We start from the raw sequence: 20,535 nt of genomic DNA, 5'->3' as shown, positions 1-20,535 counted from the left end.
TGTATCTTGACCCACAGCACCTCCCTCCCCCGCCCACACCACTAGACCCCATTCCCCTTCCTGGGCTGGGAATAAAGCCAAGGAGTCCTGACTCCCAGCACCTAACAACAGCCATACCAGGTCTGTCCAGTGGTCCAGCTAGCCCAGTAGCCTGTCTTCCAGCAGTGGCCAATGCCAAGTGCTTCAGAATGAACGGAACAGGGCAATTTCGAGTGAGCCATCCCCTGTCATCCCGTCCTAACTTCTGGCAGTCAGAGGTTTAGGGACACCCAGAGCACAAGGCTGCGTCCCTGTCTATTTGGGCTAATAGCCACTGATGCACTTACCCACCATGAACTTAGCTACTTTTTGAACCCAGTGATACGTTTGACCTTCACAACATTCCCCTGGCAATGAGTTCCACAGGTTGACTGTGTGTTGTGTGAAGAAGGACGTCCTTATATTAGTTTTAACCCTGCTGCCTATTAATTTCATTGGCTGACCCCTGGGTCTTGTGCTATGTGAGAGGTAAATGACACTTTCCGATTCACTGTCTCCGCACCCGTCATGATTTTATAGATCTCTGTCATATCCCCCCTTAGTCGCTTTTCCAATTTGAACTGCCCCATTCTTTTTAACCTCTCCTCATATGAAAGCTGTTCCAGAGCCTTCATCATTTTTGTTGCTCCTTTCTGTACTTTTTCCAAGTTTAATATATCTTTTTGAGATGGGGCAACCACAACTGCACGCAGTATGCGAGTATCCACGTACCATGGATTTATATACAGGCAATATGATATTTTCTGTCTTATTATCTATCCCTTTCGTAATGATTCTCAACATTCTGCTCGCTTTTTTTGGCTGCCGCTGCACATTGAATGGATGTTTTCAGAGAACTATCCACAATGACTCCAAGATCTCTTTCTTGAGTGGTAACAGCTAATTTAGACTCCCCCTCCCCCCTTGTTTTCTATGTATGGTTGGGATTATGTTTTCCAAAGTGCATTACTTTGTACTTTTCAATATTTAATGTCATCCGCACTTTTGTTGCCCAGTCACCCAGTTCTGTGAGCTCCCTTTGGAACTTGGCAGTCACCTTTGGCCTGAACTATTGAGTAATTTTGCACTGTCTGGAAACTTTGCAACCTCACTTTCACCCCACTTTTCCAGATCATTTATGTTGCCCAACACAGGTCCCAGTACAGCTCCTCAGGGACCCTGCTATTTATTGGTCTCCATTGTCATAATGACCAGTTTTTCCTATTTTTTGTTGCCTGTCTTTTAACCGATCACTGATCCATGTGAGGCCTTTACCTCTTTCCCCATCACAGCTTACATAATGTAGAGCCTTTGGTGTGGGACCTTATCAAAGGCTTTCTGAAATCTAAGTACACTATATTGACTGGATCACCTTTGTCCAGATACTTGTTGACCCCTGCTCAGAGAATTCTAATAGATGGGTGAGGGATGCTTTCCCTTTATAAAAGCCACATTGACTCTTCCCCAACATATTATGGTCTTCTGTGTGTCTGAGAATCCTCTTCTTTAAAGCAAATCAGCATTACATTAGCGACCACCCAGTCATTTGGTGCAGAGGCTGATTTAAGCAATAGGTTACATACCACAGTTAGGCATGCTGCAATTTCATCTTTGAGTTCCTTCAGAACTCTTGGGTGAACACCAGCTGGTCCTGGGGACCTACTGCTGCTTAATTTATCTGTTTGTTCCAAAACCTCCTCTATTGACACCTCAATCTGGAACAGTTCTTCAGATTTGTCACCTAAAAAAGAACAGCTCAGGTGTTGGACTCTCCCTCACATCTGCAGTGACGACCAATGCAACGAATTCATTTGGCGTCCTTGTCTTCCTTGAGTGCACCTTGATTATCCAATGGCCCCACTGATTTTTTTGGGACAGGCTTCCTGCTTCGGATTACAAAAAAATGCTGGTAGCAAAAATCCTGCTCTAACAATTACCCCCCCGCACCCCGCTCTCTTTCCCGAGCCAGAGCTAAAATTAGAAATGGGCTTTTCTTAAAAAAAACAAAAAAACAAAAAACACTTTTCTCTCTCCTGTCTTGCCCTGTGAAGTCTTTTTCCCTTTGTCCCTTTGGGGGGCCTTTTAAAAATTATTTCCAAAGCCAGGGGAAAAAACAACAACAGAAACCATTTTTAATTCTCTTTTGTTTTTTATTTGTCCTTCGTGTAGTTTTTTTGATTAGTTCCTTAGTTTCATTTTTACATGCGCACAGTTTGGGCTCAGCATCGGAATGTGGAGCTGTTCGTATAATAACCAGTTTCGAGAAACAAAGAGTAACTGCATGGTAGAAAATTATGCCCGAAGTACAAACACGTACAGAGAATACCCATGGTGGAGGTGAGCTTGGGTGTATTTACAGTGCGGGGCAGGAGAGCTTAGCAACTCATGGCCACTGGGGCAGGCTGCAATCTTGCGTGGCCGCTAAGCAGCGACCAGGTTAAAGGTCCTCACAGCTGAAAGGAAGCCAGTTTGGTGAGGTCAGTCCCACGGACGCTCATGATGGGGAGCTGCTGATTCTGGGCCTGATTCTGTCTCACCTAGTGCCTGATCCTGTGGGGTGCTGAGCCCTGCTGCCTTCCATTGATCTCAGAGACAGTGCTGGTGCTCAGTGCTTTCTGGGTCAGGCCTTCAGGAGGGTTTTCCATGGGTGATTTTCCATGGTGTGGGCAGGAGCAGGATGTGGCCTGAAGTTGATGCTTGGGTGCTCTAAGAACAGGCCACTGGCTCTGAGTGGGGTGGGGCTTTGTCTCCCTTTGCTCTTCCTCTCTGGTACCTTTGCCCTCCCGCCTCCCTGCAGATCAGACTCAGCCCCCAAACAAGCCCTCACTCTGCCAGGTGGGACAGCATCACTAGCCCCCTTTTACAGAGGAGGGGACTCAACACGGGCCATGGGGTGACTCTCCCAAAGCCACACAGCAAGTCAGCAGCAAAGATGGACCCACTCAGCTCCCTGTTTTAACCACCAGACACATTCACTCCCAAAGCCTGGCCTAGAACCCCTGTCCTGAGTCCCACTCTCCCATTCCAACCACTAGATCTCCTGACTCACAGTCCCCCTGCTCTAACCCCCCGCTCCATTTGCCATGCCCTCCTAGAGCCGGGCTAGACCCCAGTGGTCATAGAATCATAGAACATCAGGGTTGGAAGGGACCCCAGAAGGTCGTCTAGTCCAACCCCCTGCTCGAAGCAGGACCAATTCCCAGTTAAATCATCCCAGCCAGGGCTTTGTCAAGCCTGACCTTAAAAACCTCTAAGGAAGGAGATTCTACCACCTCCTTAGGTAACGCATTCCAGTGTTTCACCACCCTCCTAGTGAAAAAGTTTTTCCTAATATCCAATCTAAACCTCCCCCACTGCAACTTGAGACCATTACTCCTCGTTCTGTCATCTGCTACCATTGAGAACAGTCTAGAGCCATCCTCTTTGGAACCCCCTTTCAGGTAGTTGAAAGCAGCTATCAAATCCCCCCTCATTCTTCTCTTCTGCAGGCTAAACAATCCCAGCTCCCTCAGCCTCTCCTCATGACTCATGTGTTCCAGTCCCCTAATCATTTTTGTTGCCCTTCGCTGGACTCTCTCCAATTTATCCACATCCTTCTTGAAGTGTGGGGCCCAAAACTGGACACAGTACTCCAGATGAGGCCTCACCAATGTCGAATAGAGGGGAACGATCACGTCCCTCGATCTGCTCGCTATGCCCCTACTTATACATCCCAAAATGCCATTGGCCTTCTTGGCAACAAGGGCACACTGCTGACTCATATCCAGCTTCTCGTCCACTGTCACCCCTAGGTCCTTTTCCGCAGAACTGCTGCCTAGCCATTCGGTCCCTAGTCTGTAGCTGTGCATTGGGTTCTTCCGTCCTAAGTGCAGGACCCTGCACTTATCCTTATTGAACCTCATCAGATTTCTTTTGGCCCAATCCTCCAATTTGTCTAGGTCCTTCTGTATCCTATCCCTCCCCTCCAGCGTATCTACCACTCCTCCCAGTTTAGTATCATCCGCAAATTTGCTGAGAGTGCAATCCACACCATCCTCCAGATCATTTATGAAGATATTGAACAAAACCGGCCCCAGGACCGACCCTTGGGGCACTCCACTTGATACCGGCTGCCAACTAGACATGGAGCCATTGATCACTACCCGTTGAGCCCGACAATCTAGCCAGTTTTCTACCCACCTTATAGTGCATTCATCCAGCCCATACTTCCTTAACTTGCTGACAAGAATACTGTGGGAGACGTGTCAAAAGCTTTGCTAAAGTCAAGAAACAATACATCCACTGCTTTCCCTTCATCCACAGAACCAGTAATCTCATCATAAAAGGCGATTAGATTAGATTAGATTAGATTAGGTCCTATGGCTTGACGCACCAGTATACCTGCCAGCCCTCCCCTGAGCACCCTGCCCTTATAGCAGGTATACCTCCCTTCCCCCGCCCCCGAGCGCCTAGCCCTGATAGCAAGTATACCTGCCCACCACACCCCCTGAGCACCCAGCCCGTATAGCAGGGATAACTGCCTCCTCCCCACAGAGCACCAAGCCCTTATAGCAGATATACCTACCTGTCCCCACCCACTGCAGAGCGCCCAGCCCTTATAGCAGATATACCTGTCCATCCCCCCAACACACACACACAGAGCGCCCAGCCCTTATAGCTAGTGCACTCCTTAGAGCATGCGGCTCCCAGGCCCTATAGCTGGTGCATCTCCCTGTCCCGCCAGAGCACCCAGCCTGTACGGCAAGTGCACCCCCACCTCCCCTGAGCAGTGGCTCTCAGCCCCTACCGCGGTGCCCCTCCCAAGTGCCCAGCTCCTGCAGCAAGTACACCTCAGGGACCCTCCAGAGCACCTGGCTCCCAACCCCTCACCGAGAGCAGGGCTCCTGGCCCCTATAGCAAGCGTACATCCCAGCCACTCCCAGGGCTCCTGGCCCCTATAGCAAGCATACATCCCAGCCACTCCCAGGGCTCCTGGCCCCTATAGCAAGCGTACATCCCAGCCACTCCCAGGGCTCCTGGCCCCTATAGCAAGCGTACATCCCTGCCACTCCCAGGGCTCCTGGCCCCTATAGCAAGTGTACTTCAGCCTCACCCCCACCCCCACCAAGTCCTTAGCTCCCAGCCCCTATAGCGCCCCCCCCAGCATCCACTCTGGCACCTAAGCATGCAGCTTCCAGTGCCCCCCACCACAGGGCGGCCAGCCCCTATACCAAGTGCACCTGTCAGCCCCCTGAGCATGCAGCCCCCAGCATGTGCTGCAGGACAGGCTGGCGTTTTAGTGGAAGGGTGTCTTGGATTTGTAGTCCGGGAAGTGCCAAGTGTGGAGCCCAGCTCCCCACTCACACCCCCTTTCCCCTCTCCCATCCAAGCATCTCCAAACACTTGACAACCAGCAGTGAATTTAGCCTGGCAACCCCCTGGGGAAATGTCATTAACCCCTTAGACAGCGGGGGAAACTGAGGCAGGGGGTAACTTGGCCCCGGTCACCCTCGAAGTAGCGGAGCTGGAAATGGAACCCAAGAGTCCTCATTTCCCCCCGCTCTAATCCACTGGAGCCCACCCCTCTCCCAGAGCTGCAGATAGGACCCAGGAGTCATAACTCCCAGCTCCCTGCCTGTACTATTACACATATGCGCTAAATACGCACTTATCTCCTCCCTAGCTCCCCCTGGTGTCCTCGCTCACATCCACTGGCCAAGCACAGACAGTGCCGCTCCCTAATCGAGGTCAACTGAGGTCAGGCCAAGGTAGCTGACTGGAGCAGGTTCACCTGGAGCTCTGGGCTTTCCTCATCTAGACAAATCTAGACAAATCCTCTGGCTTTTCCTGACCCATGAACCCGTGGGAAGTCCAGCCTTGGTCAGCTCCCAAACAACCCCACCACAGAGCCGGCTGGAACAGAGTCCCTGTGACCCTGGGAATCGGGGGAACTTAATATTTACAGTTTGATACAGAGTGGGCTGGATAGAGACAGGCTTCATGCATGCATCCCCACCGGCGCCCCACTGATACCCCTCAGTTCTGACCTGCAGCGCCTGTGATCCCAGCCCTGGGTTCCCCAGTCACTGCCCTACTGATGCCTCTCAATCCTAATCTGCAGCCCCTGGGATCCCCGGCTCCAGATCTACCGATGTCCCTCAATCCCAACCTGCAGCCCCCTGGTAGCTCAGCCCTGGGCTCCCCTGCCCCTGCTCTGCCGATGCCCCTCAATCCCAACCTGCAGCCCCTGCTATCTGAGCCCCCCAGACACACAGCTCTGCCAATGCTAGTCTATCACAACCTATTCTTCAGTCCCTTTCCAGCCCCTCTAGGGTGCACAGCCCCCCAGCCCCTGCTAGTCCAGTCCTGCCCCCAGCTCTGCCAAGGCCCCTAGAGCCTGCTGGCTCCCATGGCTCTTGCTGAATCCTGCTGCACCACAGCCCACGGCAACTCAGTAGAGTTAATGGTGGTAAACTGAGGCTGCCACAGTCATTGCACGTGTGAGTCGACCAGGCCGAGAGTTCAGGGTTCAAACGTGCTCCCCCCCCCAAAAAAAAACAAAAACAAAAACAAAACAACAAACCCACCATCCCTGTGCTGTGAGGTGGGAATGGGGCTGTGGAGTTTGCTCCAGGCCACCCTGCACTTGTGAGCCGAGTCCTGTTAACAGCCAGGTGTGCAAAGAGGCCTGCTCTAGAGCCCCCCTCCAGCCTCAGGATATGGATCAGAGTAATAATCTGCTCTGTTATGGTCATTCTACCCCACAGGGCAGAGGGTGAACACACCTGCCACGGTCCCTGCCCGTCCTTCCATGCCCTCCTCCACAGGTGTGGCTCAGGGGCCTAGTGAGAGACACAGGATGGAGGGGGTGGTGGGGTGGCGAGGGCTTGGGAAGCCCTTGTCTCAGTTCCGTTTATTACCCTGCACGTCTGGGAGACGTGGCTTCACCTGGCCTTACTGTGGAGCGTGTACCTGGCTCCTTTACTGTTTAGCAAGTGTTTATCCAGGCAAAAGCGTGTACACTCCCCGCCCCATGACCAGTGGAGCCTCCCGTCATGCTGCAAGGACCCATGTGCAAGGAGGCACAGAACAAACACACTCCCCACATGTGTAACATGGGGCTTGCATCTGTAACTTGCACGGGACCCGGCGAGAGCAGATTCCACACAACAGCCCCTTGGTGTCAAATACCACAGCCCCCACGCCAGCCCCATGACATCTGCAGGGAGCTCCTGGGTTCCCCGCAGGAAGGAGAGTGGGTCCTGACCCAATCAAATTGGAGGGGAGCCCTGAGAAAGGGGGTTTAACGCACAGGGAGTGTCACACCATGGCGCCCACTTTTCCAGCCTAGGCCCAAGGTGGGCCCAAATCCCACACCACAGCTGGGGGCTTGGCCTGGCAGGTAGGGGCCCAATAGCTGTTCTCACAATGCTGGGCCTGAGCCTGGCACAGGGTCTGTTTGAATGTTGGGCTCCGGGTAGATAAATATTGGGGCTGCAAGTCAGGAGGGTTTGCCACTGGAGGCCAGACCCTCCTTTGCAGGGACCCCACTAGAGACGGGGAGGAGATTCTGGCCTGCGAGGAGTGGGTGTGTCTGTCTGGGAGTACAAGGGGCGACCCAGCCCATGTTCTGTTCTAAGGGTAGGCCCTGGGGCTCTGAGTCTGGGGGGTGCAGGCATCACCCCAGACAGGTATTGTGCAGTGGTCATCCATCCTGGCTCCAGTGGGCAGGTAAGCAGCTGTGACATGCCCTGGGGGCACTGCTGGAGTCCACAATTCCCCAAGTGACCAATTTGGCACCCCATTCTCCCCCAAACTCCTCCCACAGGCCTGTGGATCACCCTGAAGCCTCTGCACCTCAATCATCCCTGGGCGTCTGACAAATTGGGATTCCAGAGAACACATCCTCTAAAAAGACACAGGCAAAGCCCTGGCCCAGCAGCTCCAGGAGGTTGCTGGCTGGGCAGTGAGATGCCTCTGATAGCCCCAGCTGGAGGGGTGGGGCAGGAAGGCAGCTGGAACAGGGGCCTATAGTACCTGGCTTGGCTGGCCTGGCCATGCCAGAGCTCTGGGGTGGTGGCGGCGAGCAAAGGCTTTGTTGGGTTCAGGCCATGTGCTCGGTGACATCAGGATTTCCCTTGACTCTAAGTTTACATTAATTTTTATATCTTGGCAATGGTTGTTCCTGCTCGCCCTCTGGCCTGCGGCGGCTCCTCCTGCGATGGTGTTGATTTCGATGGCATCGAAGACTTTGGACTAAACTGCATCATTCAGTTGGAAATGGGACCTGCTGGGTCAGAGCGGGAGAGTCAAGGCCTAGACAGCGGGATCCGTCCTCCCGCCAGGCCCCGCTGAGTCAGGGCACCCCTGCATTGTGCCAACCTAGAGTGCACTGGTGCACAGACGCCTCTGTGCAGGACAGCACGTCCCACAGTCCCCCTCCGCTGGACGCTGCTGAGCCAGGGCGCCCCCCCACATAATGCCAACTTGAGACCATGGTGGTGCATGTCCGCCTCTGTACAGGAGAGTGCATCCCACTACCCCACCCCGTCCGGGACCCAGTGACCCAGAGCGCCCCCACATGGTGCCAATCTGAGGGCACATTGGTGCACGGCTGCCTCTGTGCAGGACAGCACGTCCCACCTTCTCCCTCCCCTTGGTCCTGCTGAGCCAGGGTGCTCCCTGCATAGTACCAGTCTGAGAATGTGTTGGGGCACAGCCCCCTCTGTGCAGGACAGTGCGTCCCACTGCCCTCCACCTCACAGCAGCTGACGGCAATGAGCTACTCCAACCATAGAATCATAGAATATCAGGGTCGGAAGGGACCTCAGGAGATCATCTAGTCCCACCCCCTGCTCAGAGCAGGACCAATCCCCAATTTTTGGCCCAGATCTCTAAATGGCCCCCTCAAGGATTGAACTCACAACTCTGGGTTTAGCAGGCCAATGCTCAAACCACTGAGCTCCCTCCAGTCAAAGTCAGAACTGGCTGTACCAGAGTGGGGCTGAGGGGAAGAGCTCTGCAGACTCACACCCCAGCAGCACAGCAAGCTCCAGCCTTGCCCTAGAGGGACAACTCTGTTGGGGCTGAGAGGGGAGTGTGGTCTCCCCTGCCCAACCACTGCTTGACAGCCACAGGATCTGGGCTGAGATGCCCCAAATGTATCTGACAGCCGGGCCCTCAATAGCAGAGAGGGCAACAACATGTGGTCACTACAGGAGCGGGGACCATTTGGAATCGCTGCCCTAAAGGCTCTGTCACCCAGACCAGGCACCTCTGTGTCCGCGTGAGGCGAGGGAGTCTTGCTTCTGCAGATGGAGAGCGAGCCCAGGGAAGGCCAGCACTGCCATGTCCACAACCCTGACTGTACCACACCAGGAACGGCCAGGCCCTGCTGCAGGCAGGGGTGGCAGGTTTGTAGAAATTTTGGTGGTGCCCAGAACCCGCCACCCCCAAACTCTGCTCCCCACCTGCCTAAGGCTCTGGGAAGGAGTTTGGGTGGGGGAGGGGGTCTGGGGTGCAGGCTCTGGGATGGAGTTTGGGTGCTGGGTGCAGGCTCTGGGCTGAGGCAGGGGGTAGGGGGGCAGGAGGGGATGAGGGGTGCAGGCTCTGGGACAGCTTTTGGGTGCAGGTTCTGGGCTGGGGGTGGATGTGTAGGAAGGGGTGAGGGGTGCAGGCTCTGGGACGGAGTTTGGGTGCAGGCTCTGGGCTGGGGGTAAGGGTGTAGGAGGGGGTGAGGGGTGAAGGCTGTGGGGCTGAGGAGGAGAGGTTTGGGGTGTGGGAGAGGCTCAGGGCTGGGGCAGAGGATTAGGGTGCTGGGGGATGAGGGCTCTGTCTGGGGCTGGAGTTGAGGGGTTTGGGGCTTTGGAGAAGGGTAGCCTGCCCTGCCATTAGTGAATTAGGACCCTGCGGCAGCAGTTGATGCCAGGCAGAGCAGAGTCAGGATGAGTGGCAGGCTCGGGGCCGGGGGAGAGACCCAGCCCCAAACATTGGTGGAGCCGGGCCCCCTGAGCCCTGAATACTGGTGGAGCCCGGGCACCATGAGCCCATAGGACTCGTGGCCCCTGGCTGCAGGTTCTGACGCACCCGCTGAGCAGGGAGTGGAGGACTGTCATCAGGGTAAGCGGGTGTACTCAGCACCTGCCAGGCTCAGCTCTTTGTGTGCCATTTGCACCGGGCAGAGCGGGAGTGGGATCCTCCCAACTGGGATGGCACAGTGCGCCCAGGTGACGGCACCAAGCTGCACTGGCTCTGGGTTCGCAATGACAGGCAGCAGGGTGAAGGCACCAGGCAGGCCACTCTGACTCCAGCGTTGCTGTGACCAGCGCCGGGGGAAGGGGAGGGATAGGATACAGAGGGACCTAGACAAATTGGAGGATTGGGCCAAAAGAAATCTGATGAGGTTCAATAAGGATAAGTGCAGGGTCCTGCACTTAGGACGGAAGAACCCAATGCACAGCTACAGACTAGGGACCGAATGGCTAGGCAGCAGTTCTGCGGAAAAGGACCTAGGGGTGACAGTGGACGAGAAGCTGGATATGAGCCAGCAGTGTGCCCTTGTTGCCAAGAAGGCCAATGGCCTTTTGGGATGTATAAGTAGGGGCATAGCGAGCAGATCGAGGGACGTGATCGTTCCCCTCTATTCGACATTGGTGAGGCCTCATCTGGAGTACTGTGTCCAGTTTTGGGTCCCACACTACAAGAAGGATGTGGATAAATTGGAGAGAGTCCAGCGAAGGGCAACAAAAATGATTAGGGGACTGGAACACATGAGTTATGAGGAGAGGCTGAGGGAGCTGGGATTGTTTAGCCTGCAGAAGAGAAGAATGAGGGGGGATTTGATAGCTGCTTTCAACTACCTGAAAGGGGGTTCCAAAGAGGATGACTCTAGACTGTTCTCAATGGTAGCAGATGACAGAACGAGGAGTAATGGTCTCAAGTTGCAGTGGGGGAGGTTTAGATTGGATATTAGGAAAAACTTTTTCACTAAGGGGGTGGTGAAACACTGGAATGCGTTACCTAGGGAGGTGGTAGAATCTCCTTCCTTAGAGGTTTTTAAGGTCAGGCTTGACAAAGCTCTGGCTGGGATGATTTAACTGGGAATTGGTCCTGCTTCGAGCAGGGTGTTGGACTAGATGACCTTCTGGGGTCCCTTCCAACCCTGATATTCTATGATTCTAAGGCACCAAGTCGCACTGACTCTGGGTTCACAGTGAGAGGCAGCAAGATGATGGAGCCAGGCCACACTGACTCTGGTATCGTGGAGACCGGTGCCAGGGTGACAGCACCAGGCCACACTGACTATGGGTTCATGGTGACCGGTGCCAGGGGACAGCGCCAGGCCACACTGACTCCGGGTTTGTGGTGACCAGTGCCAGGGGGCAGCGCCAGGCCGCACTGACTCCGGGTTTGTGGTGACCGGTGCAGGGTGACAGCACTAGGCCACACTGACTATGGGCTCATGGTGACCAGTGCCAGGGGGCAGCACCAGGCCACATTGACTCCGGCTTTGTGGTGACCAGTGCCAGGGGGCAGCGCCAGGCCGCACTGACTATGGGTTCATGGTGTCCAGTGCCAGGGGGCAGCGCCAGGCCGCACTGACTCCAGGATGGTGGTGACCGGTGCCAGGGGACAGCTCCAGGCCTCACTGACTCCGGGTTCGTGGTGACCGGTGCAGGGTGACAGTGCCAGGCCACACTGACTATGGGCTCATGGTGACCGGTGCCAGGGGGCAGCGCCAGGCCACACTGACTCCGGGTTCGTGGTGACCGGTGCAGGGTGACAGCGCCAGGCCACACTGACTATGGGTTCATGGTGACCGGTGCCAGGGGGCAGCACCAGGCCACACTGACTATGGGTTCATGGTGACCGGTGCCAGGGGGCAGCGCCAGGCCGCACTGACTCCGGGTTCGTGGTGACCGGTGCAGGGTGACAGCGCCAGGCCACACTGACTATGGGTTCATGGTGACCGGTGCCAGGGGGCAGCGCCAGGCCGCACTGACTCCGGGTTCGTGGTGACCGGTGCAGGGTGACAGCGCCAGGCCACACTGACTATGGGTTCATGGTGACCGGTGCCAGGGGGCAGCGCCAGGCCGCACTGACTCCGGGTTCGTGGTGACCGGTGCTCACCTCACTCCCTCGTAGACTGTGCTATTCCACATCGCCATTCTGATTGTGCTGGTTTTCGGGTGCATGTGGCTCCTCCTCGCATGGTGACAGCTCATCAATGGATGTCTGGTTAGTGATCCCTGGAGAGACAGGGCATGTGGGGCACTGGGGCTTGCTCATGAGACAGGGCGGCAGGGACCCCACTCAGGATGGAGCTAGTGAATGTGGACCATTGGCTCCATGGCCTCGCTGTGGGGTGCCATGAGGGGGTTGCTTCGTGCCACCTGAAATAGGTAGGCATGTGGACTGAGCTGAGACCTGCCAACTTGTCTCATGCAGGGCCGCAGACCCTGCCACCAGGGGGTTGCCATTCGGCTAACGTGCAGCCTGCATGGGCTGGAGTGTCTGGCCTTTCTCCATCTCACTCCACTTCCCTGTGTTGGTTTGGTTTTGGAATTAGATGAACAGCTTCCGCTGGCCCCCGTCTGCCTGCTCCCAGGAGCACCTGCAACCCTCAGCCCTGTGGGCCATGCTGCCACAGCCACAAGCCCTGCTCAGAGCCCACCTGGCTCCCTCACTCCCCTGGTGCAGGAGCGAGGTTCACAGAGCCAGGCCCTTCCTCCCGTGCCACTACTGTCCCTGGCCGGGACCGGTGAGGAGCGATGTGCTGCTCCCAGGCTGGGCCTGACTCAGTCCAGAGGGTGCGGGGGCACAGTGAGATCAGCCTGAGAATTTCTCAGATGTGGGGGGGAGGGATTCTCCTCAAAGGGCCCCAGGTCCTGGGGAACCCCCCACCCCTCGCAGCCCTGCATGCCCAGTACGTACCGCTGGCCGCTCGCTCCTTCCACTTCTGCTTGTTCTCCTGGATGTACTTGGTCCAGGTGGAGCGGAAGCTGGTGATGTCGGTGTTGATGTCACCCAGCTCTGAATGCTCGTCCAGGGAAGGCTGTCTCCATTGGGAGCTGCAGGGAAGCCAGAGGGGGCAGTGCCAATGTAGTGTGGGAACCACACCAAGGCTGGGGTGCACGGCAGGGAGCCCCAACAGTCGGGACAGAGGGGCTGGGGCTGGGCTGGGCTGAGGTGAGGACACTGCAGGCTTAATCTCCTCCACTCCAGCCTACGGCCATGGGAGCTGCCTGCACCCAACAGCTCAGCACATCAGCCCCTCAGCTGGAGTAACAAATAACCCTGGATGCACCTGCTCCTTCACAGACAGGGGCAGCTGAGATGAGACCCCCTGACCCCGGCCTCGCAGCTCCCAGTCCCTTGCACTGAGACCCCCCACTGCCTCCTCAGAGCGCCTGCTAATGAGGCTGGGAAGTGAGATTGCCATCCAGTGGCAGGAGCAGGGGGAGCAGTAATGCTGCCGGCCTGAGGACAAGAACAGCTGCCAATAGGGAGGCTCTGCTGGTGCTGACCCCAGGGAAGGGGCAGTGCTGAGTTCTGCTGGACCCACTGCTCCATCCTCCTTCGGGACTCCCCACTTACTCCCCTCAGACCTGTTCCATCCTCTGCTGATGGTGTTATGCACAAGGCCAGCAGGGGGCGAGCACAGATCACACACGAGACAGCTGGGAGCCGTAGCCGGGCAAACCTTTCCCAGCAACACCCCAGGGGGGTGGCATTTGCACGTGGCTGTGGGGCCTGCACTGGCAAACACAACCATGTGAAAGTCATGCAAAATTTGTCCAGGCTCAATTATCCCTTCATGGTGTTGGTGTTCACAGGCACCCCGTGTCTAGAGGGGCACCTGCCACCAGCACGACAAACCCCACTGTCTTTGGTCACTTGCTAAGTCTTGTGGCTAAGGACTCCTGGGTTCTATCCCCCACTCTAGGTGTGGAGTGCGCTCTAGTGAGTTAGAGCAGGGGTAGCTGAGACAGGACTCCTGGGTTCTATCCCCATTTCTACAGCTTACTTGTTTGGGGCCTGATCCGAAATGCATTCAAGTCAATGGAACGACTCTGGCTCAGGCCTTCTGCCCTTGGGCTCATTGGCTCGGTCTGACCCTCAGTCTCCCCTGGTGAAATGGTGCTAACGCTGAACATTCGCTAATGGTGAGGCTCAGGCACTGCAGCCTGGAGCCATCGGCGGGGTCCCAGCTGGGTCACTGGCCTTTGGCTCTCACACTGGCATGTGCACACAGAGCTGCTGTGAAGCTCTGAAGTTGGGCCATGACTCCCAGCTACAAAAAGGAGCCATTTACGCAGAGCTTGACTTTGCCCAAGGCCACGCCTGGCCCTGCTACCCACCTCCCCAGAGCCTTGCGGCGATAAAGGCCTTTGGAAGCGACACCTTGAAATTCCCCTTTGTTCCCATAGAGAAAAACCATCGCCTGTAACTGCTCCAGGGCCCAGCAGGGACTCAGGCAGGCAGCACAACTGGGAACCTGCCTTTACAACATGGCAGGGGCAGACTGGGCTGGAGCTGCAGCCCAAACTCAGGCTGAACCAGCATTTTGCTGGCAGTCTGGGGAAGTCTCCACGATGGTTGTTTTACATATTCCTGGTGCTCTGAAGTGGGGGGGAAGGGGGGTCTTTTCTTAGGAGACTCTTCAAAGTCATCTCATCTAGAGCAGTGAGATTAGCATCTCATTTGCATAAGGATCAGCTGACGGTACTGCCAGAGCTGGATGTTCAGGCAGGTCCCAAAGCTTCCAGCATCTTTCCTTTCATGGCCATGTCGGACTGCATCCAAGGGAATCTCTGGGTGGTGGGGAAGGATGCCCAGGGGAACGTACATGGCTCATGGGGATACTAGGGCTCGTCAGCACACATGGGGCTGGACGTGGGTAACTTCACTGGAGGAACATCGCTGTGGTCAATGAAGTTCCACTGAGATAAGTGGCCCATTGCTCTGAGCTGGTCCTGGAGCTGCGACTCCTCTGTCCAGATGTCGGCTGGTGGATCTTGCTCACATGCTCAGGGTCATGCTTGTGGCCAGATTTGGGGACAGGAAGGAATTTCCCACCAGGTCAGATTGGCAGGGACCTTGGGGGCAGGGGTTCAACTTCCTCTGCAGCTTGCAGCAAGGATTGCTTGCTGGGATCATCTGGGCAGAGCCTACCTAATCAATTCCCTGCCCTGGCAGGGGCCTTGGCTATTGGTGGCACCCGGTCTCTCCTCTCCTCTTCTCTGCCTGTGGCCCACAACAGCGTAGCTCTCTGAGGCCTGAGTACATTGGTCTGAATAAAGTCATTGGGCCCAACCTAGGGGTGGCTGGGTGATAGTCAATGGCCTGTGCTGGAGAGGAGGCCACGTTCAATGAGCTGATGGTCCATTCTGGCCTTAAACTATGGAGCAAGAGGAGAAGCAGGCTCATTCACCCTTCCTAGTAGTGTCAGCATTTTACACATGGAAAAACCGAGGGATTGCGAGACACGATTTACCTGCAGCCGCATCATGAACCAGTGGCAGAGATGGGACCAGAACCCAGGCATCCTGCTGTCCAGTCTCACGGGCATTCTTCTGTGCTGTGCTGGCTCTTGAGGCCCAGGGGCTCATACAGCAGCACCAGCCTACAGGGGGGTCTGGCCCCTCTGGACAGCATCGGGGGCTGCCTCACTTTACTAGTGTTTCAGTCTAATTCTATTTCTGGACAGGGAGTGCCCCTGAGGGCAGGGTCAGAGGACACAGGCCCATCTAGTCCACGGCACTGACCCCAGTGAGGAGCTGGCCCAGCCCAGCAGACATCCCCTTCGAACATCTCCGAAACACTTAATTAAGATAAATTCCTCGAGGCTGAACGACCGTCCCACAGCCAGAATGGAGACACCGGCAGAGGTTTTCCTGATCCCTGGGCTGTGGAAGGCCCAGGCTCACATCCATGCTCTGAATTGGGCTAAGCTGGACCTGGACCCTGTGTCTCCCCAGCCAGTGGCAGATTAATGATTTTGCCACCCCTAGGCCCTGAAATAATTGCCGCCCCCATAAGAACTTGTTTTTAGTTTTTTTACAAATTCGCACCCTCGTTGGTGTTTTCAATAAGTGCTGTGATTGGTAGAATCTCGGCATCCATAGACACCGATTCCGTGGGTGCTCCGGGGCTGGGTGCAGAGCCCCCACCAGCAGCTCTCCGCCCTGCGCCCGGCCCCAGCTCACCTCTGCTCTGCCTCCTCCCCTGGGCACACCGCTGGGTTCTGCTTCTCCCTGCTCCCTGCCAGCGCTTGTGCATGAAACAGCTTCGCGCAGCTGGGAGGAAGAGGGGGGAACGCCGCACTCTCAGGGGAGGAGGTGGGGCTAGGATTTGGAGAAGGGGACCAATAGGGGCAGGGAGGGGCAGAGTTGGCGGGGGGACTTTGGGGAAGGGGTTGGGAAGGGGTGGAGTTGGGGCGGGGGCAGGGGGGCACGAGCACCCACCGGCGCTGGGGGAACTTGGCGCCTCTGGCTGCTATTATAAATTTGCTGCCCCTTCAAATTTGCTGCCCGAGGCTTAGGCCTTGTCGGCCTAGGCGATAATACGCCGCTGTCCCCAGCCCCGGTGAGCACCTGGCCCGCTGGGTACTTTGGGGTGCGTCTCTCTCGCTTTCTCTCTGGGTTTTTGCCAGAAAGGTCTAAAGGTCTCAGTTCTGTCCCAATGTGGAACTAAACCAAATGCCAAAACCTGGACAGTTTTCACACCATGAAATCCTTGTTTTCTTGCCAGCTCTACTTTGTCCCTCCACCCCCACTGAGAACAATTGGGATCCTCCCCTCCCCCATTCCCCATCCTTGAGCACAATGAAGAATTCCCCTCCCCCCAGAACAATGAGATCTGCTGGGACAACCTGGCCCTAGGGCTCTGGGTTCTGCCCATGAGATCCAGGCCCCAGGCCCCCAACAGTGTGACCACCTCCTGGAGGGGATATTGAGGCAACACAAGGCACCAACAGCTCCCCTGCGCCAGGAGGCCTGGAGCCGGCCAGCCACTGACACCCCAGAACTCTGTGGTACTGGCTGGGAAGGAATCAGTGACTTGCCTAGGCAGTCCCCACAGACCAGACTTCGACCAGGACATGCAGCTTGCCCTGCCCTGCCCTGAGGATCTCTGCAGTCAGACGTGAACACAGCACCCCCACTTCCCTTGGCACAAGAGATCTGGACTGGGCCTATGTACTGAGTGTGCAGCCTGGGAGCCAGGACTCCTGGGTTCCAATCCCAAATCTCCTATATGCTTGCTCTGTGTCCCTTCCCTGTGTCGTGCCTCAGTTTCCCCACCTGGAATGTAGGGATAGTGATACGACCCTGCATTCCTGAGCACGCTGAAAAACTACAAGGGCATCAGTGCTAGTAACACTCCCCTGAGCTTTCTAGCTGCTGTGTGTCCCCGATGCTAGTGCTCACCTGCTCTGCTGGCTGGAGGAGGACTTAGACTTGGAGCCTTCTTCCATCAGCGGGAGGACAAACTTCTCTGCCACGTCCGTCAGCACCGAGAAAGTGGGCTCCACGATGAAGTCGATGAAACCTGCGGAGGCAGAGGGAGGTGGCATTAGAATGCGATGCACCTGGAACCCCACTGTGCCACGGACCCCTGAGCCAGCAGGGCTGCATGCACAGATATGAGGGCATGGCCTGGCCCAACGGGCAGGCAAGTCACCAAATATATCAGGGCAGGTGTGTGGTGGGGGGAGGGAGCGACTCACCGATCTGGGACTGGGCCACCAGCGTGGACTTGCGATCACAGAGCGGAGAGAAGGGCAGGCCCAGCTCAGCCTCCTTGTCCCCCTGCGGGAAACAAGACAAAGAGCACCATTATCCCTGCCAAACGCCTGGGGCACCCAGCTCCAGGGTGACGCAAGAGCAGCCTGGGCACAGGAGAGGGATTCAGTGGACTCAGCTACTGCTGTGAGCCTGGGAAATACGAGCCAGGACACCTGGGTTACATACTCAGCTGGTCCAAAACACAGGATTCAAACTGTCCCTGGGCATGAGGCTCAATCTATCTGCCACTGAGCAGCCCGGCCCCTGGGGCAGGACAGCAGGTGTGAAGCCGAAACTACTCGATCTGCACACGATTGACTGTCTGTGTCTCTGGGAGTGAGTTTGGTTCACACAGTGAGCGTTTGTAGCTGCAAATGCCTGTTTTCACACTCCAGTGGGGATGAGTCTGTAGTGACATCCCATGGCCACATGGCATCGCAGTCCCCACACTGCTGTTGCAACCCGAGACCCTGCGGCATCGCAGTCACCACGCCGCTGTCGCGCCCCGAGGCCCCGCGGCATCGCAGTCCCCACAACTCTGTCGTCTCCTGAGGCCACGCGGCATCGCAGTCCCCACACCGCTGTTGCACCCCGAGGCCATGCGGCATCGCAGTCTCCACGGCGCTGTCACGCCACGAGGCCCCGCGGCATCGCAGTCACCACGCCGCTGTTGCACCCCAAGGCCCCACGGCATCGCAGTCCCCACACCTCTGTTGTCTCCCGAGGCCACGTGGCATCGCAGTTCCCACGCCGCTGTCGTCTCCCGAGGCCACGCGGCATCGCAGTCCCCATGCCGCCGTCGTCTCCCGAGGCCACGCGGCATCGCAGTCACCATGCTGCTGTCGTGCCCCGAGGCCCCACGGCATCGCAGTCCCCATGCTGCTGTCGTCTCCTGAGGCCACGCGGCATCGCAGTCCACACGCCGCTGTCGCACCCCGAGGCCACGCGGCATCGCAGTCCCCATGCCGCTGTCGCACCCCAAGGCCATGCGGCATCGCAGTCGCCACGCTGCTTTCGCGCCCCGAGGCCCCACGGCATTGCAGTCCCCACGCTGCTGTCGCACCCCGAGGCCACGTGGTATCGCAGTCCCCATGCCGCTGTTACACCCCGAGGCCACGCGGCATTGCAGTCCCCACGCCGCTGTCGCGCCCCGAGGCCCCGCGGCATTGCAGTCACCACAACTCTGTCGTCTCCTGAGGCCACGCGGCATCGCAGTCCCCACACCGCTCTTGCACCCCGAGGCCATGCGGCATTGCAGTCCCCACACCTCTGTTGTCTCCCGAGGCCACACGGCATCACAGTTCCCACGCCGCTGTCGTCTCCTGAGGCCACGCGGCATCGCAGTCCCCACGCCGCTGTCGCACCCCGAGGCCACGCGGCATCGCAGTCCCCACACCTCTGTTGTCTCCCGAGGCCACGCGGCATCGCAGTCCCCATGCCGCCGTCGTCTCCCGAGGCCACGCGGCATCGCAGTCTCCACGCCACTGTTGTGCCCCGAGGCCCCACGGCATCGCAGTCCCCACGCTGCTGTCGTCTCCTGAGGCCACGCGGCATCGCAGTCCCCACGCCGCTGTCGCACCCCGAGGCCACGCGGCATCGCAGTCCCCATGCCGCTGTCGCACCCCAAGGCCACGCGGCATCGCAGTCTCCACGCCGCTTTCGCGCCCCGAGGCCCCACGGCATTGCAGTCCCCACGCTGCTGTCGCACCCCGAGGCCACGTGGTATCGCAGTCCCCATGCCGCTGTTACACCCCGAGGCCACGCAGCATTGCAGTCCCCACGCCGCTGTCGCGCCCTGAGGCCCCGCGGCATTGCAGTCACCACGCTGCTGTCGCACCCTGAGGCCACGTGGCATCACAGTCTCCACACCGCTGTCGCACCCCGAGGCCACATGGTATCGCAGTCCCCACGCCGCTGTCGCACCCGAGGCCCAACGGCATTGCAGTCCCCACGCCGCTGTCGCACCCCGAGGGTATGCAGCATCGCAGTCACCACGCCGCTGTCGCGACCTCTGTCGTCTCCCAAGGCCACGCGGCATCGCAGTCTCCACGCCACTGTCGCGACCTCTGTCGTCTCCCGAGGCCCCACGGCATCGCAGTCCCCACGCTGCAGTCGTCTCCTGAGGTCACGCGGCATCGCAGTCCACACGCCGCTGTCGCACCCCGAGGCCACGCGGCATCGCAGTCCCCATGCCGCTGTCGCATCCCAAGGCCACGCGGCATCGCAGTCTCCACGCCGCTTTTGCGCCCCGAGGCCCCACGGCATCGCAGTCCCCAAGCTGCTGTCGCGCCCCGAGGCCACGCGGCATAGCAGTCCCCACGCCGCTGTCGCACCCCGAGGCCATGTGGCATCGCAGTCTCCACGCCACTGTCGCGCCCCGAGGCCCCGCGGCATTGCAGTCCCCATGCTGCTGTCGCGCCCTGCGGCCCCACGGCATTGCAGTCCCCACGCTGCTGTCGCGCCCCGAGGCCCCACGGCATTGCAGTCCCCACGCCGCAGTCGCACCCCGAGGCCATGTGGTATCGCAGTCCCCATGCCGCTGTCACGCCCCGAGGCCCCGCGGCATCGCAGTCTCCACGCCGCTGTTGCACCCCGAGGCCACGTGGTATCGCAGTCCCCATGCCGCTGTCGCGCCCCGAGGCCCCGCGGCATTGCAGTCCCCACGCTGCTGTCGTGCCCCGAGGCCCCACGACATCGCAGTCACCACACCTCTGTCGTCTCCCGAGGCCACGCGGCATCGCTGTCCCCACGC

General features: G+C 57.8%; 1 protein-coding gene across 4 annotated transcripts in view; it reads right to left on the bottom strand.

Moving 5' to 3' along the window:
* Nucleotides 1–5,168: 5,168 nt before the first annotated feature.
* The window catches only part of PDE1B (phosphodiesterase 1B), a 148,949-nt gene continuing 133,582 nt past the window's right edge, over nucleotides 5,169–20,535 (bottom strand). For 3 of the 4 annotated variants that reach the window (XM_073318684.1, XM_073318682.1, XM_073318685.1), the window contains 5 exons: nucleotides 17,726–17,807; nucleotides 17,427–17,547; nucleotides 12,931–13,067; nucleotides 12,127–12,245; nucleotides 5,169–8,284 (listed from right to left, as the gene is read on the bottom strand). In XM_073318684.1, the coding sequence (XP_073174785.1) occupies nucleotides 12,148–12,245; nucleotides 12,931–13,067; nucleotides 17,427–17,547; nucleotides 17,726–17,807 (438 nt within the window). In that variant the 3' untranslated portion in view covers nucleotides 5,169–8,284; nucleotides 12,127–12,147. Of the gene's footprint in view, nucleotides 8,288–12,126; nucleotides 12,246–12,930; nucleotides 13,068–17,426; nucleotides 17,548–17,725; nucleotides 17,808–20,535 lie in introns of all 4 variants that reach the window. The other variant, XM_073318683.1, reaches the window with a different exon arrangement.

This window comes from Lepidochelys kempii, chromosome 20 (genome assembly GCF_965140265.1).
Source record: "Lepidochelys kempii isolate rLepKem1 chromosome 20, rLepKem1.hap2, whole genome shotgun sequence".
NCBI lineage: Eukaryota > Metazoa > Chordata > Testudines > Cheloniidae > Lepidochelys > Lepidochelys kempii.
The sequence above is the reverse complement of the archived record's forward strand: the minus strand, read 5'-3'. Positions and strand labels throughout refer to the sequence as shown.